Source organism: Penaeus japonicus, unplaced genomic scaffold, assembly GCF_977035675.1.
Source record: "Penaeus japonicus unplaced genomic scaffold, GWHDUDI00000001_assembly GWHDUDI00000010, whole genome shotgun sequence".
In the NCBI taxonomy this organism is placed as follows: Eukaryota; Metazoa; Arthropoda; class Malacostraca; order Decapoda; family Penaeidae; genus Penaeus; species Penaeus japonicus.
In genome coordinates this window covers 3,300,645-3,308,144 of record NW_028234412.1, presented here as the reverse complement: position 1 = coordinate 3,308,144, position 7,500 = coordinate 3,300,645, and the positions used below count along the sequence as shown (strand labels likewise).

The window sequence follows — 7,500 nt, the reverse complement described above, 5'->3', positions numbered from 1 at the left end:
TCCTATTTTGCTACATGAAGAACATGACTTGTAACCTTGTCCAGAAGTATGGTGGAGAAACAGCAAAATACTTGGAACCAAAACCTGTCAAGCTGTACGTAAGTGTGGAGAATGGAGAGCGGGAGAGGTCTTTCGTCACAATGTACATCATGGCCGGGCTCCTTGGGGATGAGGTAGAAAGAAACCAGTCAGACTGTCAGCTGGAAAGTAGGTACAACATGAACCAGTTATACTACTTCTCTAACTTGCGTAACGGAACGTGCGTGCAGACCACGGTGAGGATGACTGATGCCATGAGTCCTGCCTTCCTCATTGAAGACTATGACTGGAAATCTGGCGAGTACTCGACCTGGACGGAGAGTGGATGGAAGCTGACTAAGGTCATGATTTTCCTCCGGCCATCTGTATTGGAGGAAGTTGCTTTAGTGTGTGGAGGTGTGGTGTCATTAGTTCTGTCCGTGATTGTCGTCCACTTCATGAACTCACGTGCTGACCTGCTCTTTGGCTTATCAACCCCTCCTGCAGCTTGCTGAAACTGTGATAAATAGAAAGTATATGTATATGTGTGTGGACATGTATATATATATATATATATATTGTGGAGAGTGAAACAATACTGAGACTTTTTACAGTGGAAGACTGTAGGATCATCTTTTTGAATGCCTCGTTTGAGTTTCAGTTTCAGACGGTTGTGTGGTGTGTTGGTGTAACTTGGATGATAAGCACAACTATCCTAAGTATGATAGGTTGTAAATCCTGTGAGCAAATAACCTCTTGTGAATATTTAGAATATGATACATCTTCAAGTTTCAGTTTGGAGTTCATACTGGAAATAGCTGGAGTAGTTGTTTTATTAATCCTACTCCAGCTTAATTTCTGCATTTTATCCCCTTCATTTAGAAATTGTTATTTTGTCATAATCAGTGTCATTGTACCGGGGAAAAAAAACATTTCCTCTCTTATTTATGAAATTGTTCTAAGATTCTTAAATTTCTTTATCATCCTAATTGGCTATGAAGCTTAATTATTCCTTGTCTTATGTCTTTGGAAAAGAAGTTTCAACATTATTCCATTCCCATAACCTATTTGGAAAAAATATCATTAAGACATTTCAATTGAAAACTGTTCAATAGAAATAATGACTGAAAAAGTCTGATTAAGTACCAATTTTATCCCCGAGTTTCTGGTCTCAGACCGGAGGAATCCATATTGTATATTCAGTTTTGATCATTGAAAACAGACTTTACCCTTTGTTGTTTTATAGAACTAGTGAGGATATGTAGAAGATGAGTGAATAGGAAAGAGAAAGCAGCCAAAAGGAACTATTTATTAATTAGCATATTCTGTTGTCTCATAATATCCATCTTGAATGAAGGTCATATATTTCAAGTTGTAATTTTTATGTACTGATATTTTAACATTTTTATGGCCAATATTTTAATATATATATATATATATATATATAAATATATATATATATATATATTTTATATATATATATTATATATATATATATTATATATATATATATATATATATATATATATTATATATATATATATATATATATTATATATATAATATATTATATATATATATTATATATATATATATTAATATATATATATATATATTATATATATATATATATATATATATATATATATATATATATATATATACATAATTTTTTTTTTTTTTTTTAGATTACCTATTCCTCTTAATTGACAAATTTAAAGTCACAAAGAAAAGTGATAGAATCAAGACATGAATATAGTGTTACAAGGTAATCCTCATTCTCACGTTTATTTGATTATTAGATCTTGTGTTTTTTCCCAAAGATCTCGTGTGTTTCAGATGTCACTGTAATACATTCCATGCTTGTGCTGACTGATGCATTGGTCTTTTCGACAGGTAATTTAATCGAGGCTCGTTTAATATTGCTAAGCTAGAACAAGGCCCTACTAAAGGACATTGTGTCATTCTTAATGTAGAAATGCAGTATGATTCACTGCAAGTTCTGCAAAACTGCATTTTATTAATGGAAGTGATTTGAGAATTAATGAATGAGAACAGTAATGTTGTAAATTTTTTAAGTGCATATGCGGGTGACTAATCTGTGGCAAATATAATGCTAGAGCTGTAACAAACTCAGGCTTGTAACATTTGAGGTGCAGAGTTTTGTGCTTGCTTCCTCTCACTCATTTAGGAAGAAAGAAAATCGATTGAACATTAAAAGAAGAGACAGGATGCAAAGATAAAGTATATTGATGTGTGATATGTTATTATTATTCTAATTATTATGAATTATTATTGTATACATATATTTATACATATATATACACATATATATCTATATATATATCTATATATATATATATATATATATATATATCTATATATATATCTATATATATATAAATGTATATAAATGTATATAGATATATATATGTATATATATGTATATATATATCTATACATATACATACATACACATACACATACACATACACATACACATACACATACACATACACATACACATACACATACACATATACATACACATACACATACACATACACATACATATATACATATATACATATATACATATACATATACATATACATATACATATACATATACATTATACATTATACATTATACATTATACATTATACATTATACATATACATATACATATACATATACATATACATATACATATACATATTATATTATATTGTATATTATTTGCATATAAGCATATATGCATATATGTATATATGTATATGTATATGTATATATGTATATATGTATATGCGTATGTATGTATATTTATATAATATAATATATATATATATATATATATATATATATATATATATATATAATATAATATATATATAATGTGTGTTATATGTATATATTATATATATATTTATTCATTTATATGCACACACTTGAAAGAAATGGTCGATGGTTAAAGTCAGGTCCAAGTCTTACTTTGTCTCCGTTTAGCTTGTAGATTCTTAGTGTAGACAAGGTTGAAGTAGTAAATACTGCAGCATTTCACTGTCTGCCAGAATCAGCCAAAGATTGTAACTAATTTTTTAAACAAATGGATATGTGATAAGTAGTTTTGTCTTGTAAGCTTTGTAAATAAACTGATTTTTTTGTATAAGATTTACTTTTAATATCATGAGTGATATGGGAATTGAGACTGTATTCTTAATCTCTTCGTGCTAAGTAAGGAATATGAATGCTCTGACACCAATGGCATCTTTCTTATCTTCCTTGAAAGTTAAAATTTTTTGTGTTAGAGAAGAGATTAAAACAGGAAATTGCAGAATCAATCATTACAAAATAAGAATGAGAACCTCAGAATTTGCAGTGATTCAGAGAGAGTTCTTGGTACAATTGCAGTATCCCTATTCTTTGCTATGGTTGCGATCATTTTACCGATACAGCTGTTATAAGGTACGATGGACGATGCCTTAATACTTTTGATTTATGTCCACCTTCCTTCGTCAACCATGCCACAGATGGAGACATTTCAGTCATTTGAATAATGTTTTGTAAAAGGGTTATGGACAGTGCAAAAACAATGCAACTTGATGTGATCATGTGAAGATGATGGCAAAATCTCAAAAGGAGAAAATAATTGTGAATTTTCCATAAGAAGTTTTCCTGGAGTTACAACCCCTTTGACCCAGTACTCAGGCTCAAGATGGTGGGCTACCCATGGCCAATCTGTTGCATTAGGACAATCAGATTTTGCTGTCATGGCACTGACTGGGACATCATTGGATCAGAGAGGATTTGTAATAAATTTCAAAAGAGAAACCGCATTTTTATTCACGGTACAGTATTACTCTTAATCTTAATAAGGGTCATCAGAAACTAGTATATAAAATGCAAAAGGTGCACATTAAAGATTCATTTATCAAGTGATTGTAAAAATATATTGACAAACATTAAAAAGCAGAAATGTGGAAATCAATAACAAAATATAGCAATGATGGATTAAGATTATTCTTAGCAATTGTGATTTCTTAAACCAATGGTTATTAGATGTCGCAGAATGCCAGATTAACCTATTGGTCGCGGATGACATCATTTGCTGTCAAAGCAAGCAATAGGCTTAGACGCGGATGGTCCGGGCCATATATGATAATACCAACACAAGGCTGTATAAACTTACTTCAAAATACTGCAGCCAAAGGGTTAAAGAGGTTCTAACTGTGTGTGTGTCTGAGTCTTTATCCATCTATTTGTCTACACAAACACACTGAACTCCATGTCCTGTAAAAGTTATAACTTTTCACTTTATATCTCTAAGGACTGAAAATATGTACTTCACCTTTTTTTTAAAGTAAATTTCATCATTCTTTTTTTTTTCAACATACTTAATTTTATTGGTAAATATACATGGCATTTTATCCTCTATATGTAATACTTTGTTTTCACTTCTATCAAGATACATGGTGCATTGGTAGCATGTACAACTGGTGACCATATGGGACTCAAAGTGAGAGGGTTCAATGCCTCCCTTTGCTCTGAGGTTAGGAAGGGTATCCACTTAGGGGAGTGGACCCTAATTGCCAAATCTAAGGATCTTATGTGTGCACAGGAAAGGGTGAAAAGAAGAGAAGAGTCTCAAAACTGTTATGAAAAAATTACTTATCATTTATTACTCTGTATACCACACAGACCAGAGTACAACAGTGCTGAATAATGTGTGCATGCAGGATGGGGAAATAAAGTAGACTTAAGAAAATAATGAACCGATGGAAGAAAATGAATAACCTGTTCTACACTCTGGCTTACGCATCAAAGCAAACTGATGTATGTGTCTTTACATATAGGAGTTGGGGGAAGTGAGAAAGCTGATAAGTTTGCTAAAGAAGCAATTACAAAACTCAGATTATGAAACATTCCCTATCCTTTATTGCCCAAGAAGTCAGATTCATCACACAGGCTTTTTTATAAGACAAAATAAATAACCTCTGTGTCAGATTTGACTGATTCCTCAGGTTCCCCTCTCAGAGAAGACCAACTGGAAATGATTGGTCATGTCTGAGGGCAGCAACACTCAGACACTGGATGGCTTGGGGTTTCTTTTCAACTTTAAAAAAAAATATTGTATGACCATGTTGACAAAGTTGTTATTAACATTACAGTGACAAAAGAATGATTTTATGAGATTATTGACAGGTGATGAATCAGTCACAGGATTGCAATAATTTGCAGAGGTGAATTATTTGATTGGATTTTTTTTTCAAAGATCTTAGTAAAACAATATTACCCCTTTACTAATGCTACCTTAATGAATAGATGATTTTACAGTGGCAAGTCTCAGAACCAGACACAGTTGCATTTTACCTCAGGTGCCTTTTACACTGTAATTGAAGAGAATAATTGCAGGGGCATGCACAGAATGATTGAAAGGGGAGGGGTTCTGCCTATTTTGAAAAAGCAATCAGAAAACTTGGTGGTTCTATTTTATGAGTTAGTGATATGTTTCAGTGTACTTTTTTTTCCAAAGTACCATTTGATAATGTAGTTCATAATACGCATCTAAAATATTCCATACTAGTCAAGTACCCAATCATTGCATTTACGACAAAGAAAAAAAAAGAATGATCCAACAGATTTATGCAATTCTTATTAACCCACCCAAAAATAATCTGTTTAGAGAGGAGATGAAGTACTTCAGCCGCATGACCAAGGCAACAACTTCATCGGGGAAGCAGAATGCCGTTCTGATGGGACGCAAGACCTGGGAATCCATTCCAGCCAAGTTCAGACCCTTACCTGGTCGCGTGAATGTGGTGATCTCCTCAAGAGCAAAGTGAGTGCTATTTTGGGTGTCTTTGTTCGATAACTGGTTTGATATTTTTATTGGGAAAATGGAGGAATATCTGAAAGAAGTTCATAAGTCTGTTAGTTGTGCTTTTATGGCAGAGTGCAAGAGAAATAGATTTTCAGTGATTTGAAATGATTTCTTCTCAGATTTTTATACATTTACAGTTTATATGATTTACGTAAGTTATTTATTTCTGATCATGTTTTTTATCCATCAAGGCTACCTTGGAAACATATAATAAGGTAAAGTTTAAAATGGTATATGTTAGACTTTAGTGCTGTTGTGGACTGCAGCTAACACGCATAATTTTTCTTAGCAGTTGTGAAGCCACACAAGTTATCACTGCATTTACCCTCAAGTAAATAGATGTGGAACCCCAATCATTTACTCCAATGATATTTTTGTTAAACTCTTTACGACTGTGGAGTTGTATGAATTGCTGTAGTATGATGTATTTTTTGGATATTTCTTTTAGTCTTGCTGGTTTGTTGTGTTGATAATTTTGTTTGTTATTTCTGTGTTGATATATGAATGATAAGAGTTATTTTTTCTGTAGTGCTGCCCTTTGAGTTTACTTTTCATTGCATGGAATGTGCTTGAGGAAGATTTTTCATGTAAAATGCGATTGGCTACAAAAGAACTTTTATGTAATAATGTTGAACTAGATATTCTCCACAATTAAGGATGAATTTTTTCAAGTTTCATCTTTGATATTTCAATTTTTTTGAAATATCAGAAATTTTGAAGACCAGAAAATATTTCACTGTTATATGTCAAATATCATAATACACAGTAGAGCACCAAATCTGAAAAAAACCTTCTGTTACCATTGCATTTGTGTGTAAACAAGAAAAAGTAGGAAAAAAACAAACAATTTTGGACAGATTGTACAAGATGATGCCATGACTGTGTTAATTAGTACTCTACATATTTAACTCACCTGATAAGACTTTAGTTTAATCTTACATAATACAACACAATAGAAAGCAAAGTTATAATCCGTATTCCTTCTATTGTATAACATGAAAAAAAAAAAAAAATAGGGATCCCGGCGCTGAGTTTAACGGCTCAACAGTGTGTGGTAGCTTTAAGGAAGGCATACAAGAGCTTCAGAATCGCACGGATGAGGTGGAAAGTGTGTGGGCCATTGGAGGATCTTCGATATATGAGGTGAGAGCAGTGCATGTGGCCTGGGGTTGATTTTATTTTTATTTGCTGGGAGAACAGAGCCCAGGAAGACTGAATTGAATTTGAGGCTTTCATTTAGTGTCATTAAAGAAACTGGTGCATATGTAAAGTAATTATGAAACTGGGTTTTTATATTTCTTCTTCTATTATTCCTAATTCTCAAATTTATGGATGTCACAGGAAGAAAATTAAAGCTTTTCTAATTTTAAGACTGGTATGAAATATTCATACTACACAGTATAGGATATATAACAACAAAAATAATATGAAAAATGTTTTAAGTTTTTATAAAACCTATAAATAAATATTCCGTAATATCTTACGCATGTTTCATATAAACTCTTTTTTTTCTCTTCCAGATGGCATTAGAATCCGAACATCTACATCGCATATACCTCACCAGGATATTGAAGAACTTTGAGTGTGACACTTTCCTGCCG

The 7,500-nt window shown here is 32.1% G+C and overlaps 2 protein-coding genes across 2 annotated transcripts in view; both read left to right on the top strand.

Moving 5' to 3' along the window:
* Positions 1-1,004, top strand: part of Nct (Nicastrin) — a 2,921-nt gene extending 1,917 nt beyond the window's left edge. The window contains exon 1 of the mRNA XM_043023231.2: positions 1-1,004. This exon is cut by the window's left edge and continues 1,917 nt beyond it. Within this exon, the coding sequence (XP_042879165.2) occupies positions 1-533 (533 nt within the window). The 3' untranslated portion in view covers positions 534-1,004.
* The window catches only part of Dhfr (dihydrofolate reductase), an 11,308-nt gene that overhangs the window by 2,701 nt on the left and 1,107 nt on the right, over positions 1-7,500 (top strand). The window contains exons 2-4 of the mRNA XM_043014454.2: positions 5,702-5,857; positions 6,916-7,042; positions 7,420-7,500. The exon at positions 7,420-7,500 is cut by the window's right edge and continues 32 nt beyond it. Of these exons, the coding sequence (XP_042870388.2) occupies positions 5,702-5,857; positions 6,916-7,042; positions 7,420-7,500 (364 nt within the window). The remainder of the gene's footprint in view (positions 1-5,701; positions 5,858-6,915; positions 7,043-7,419) is intronic.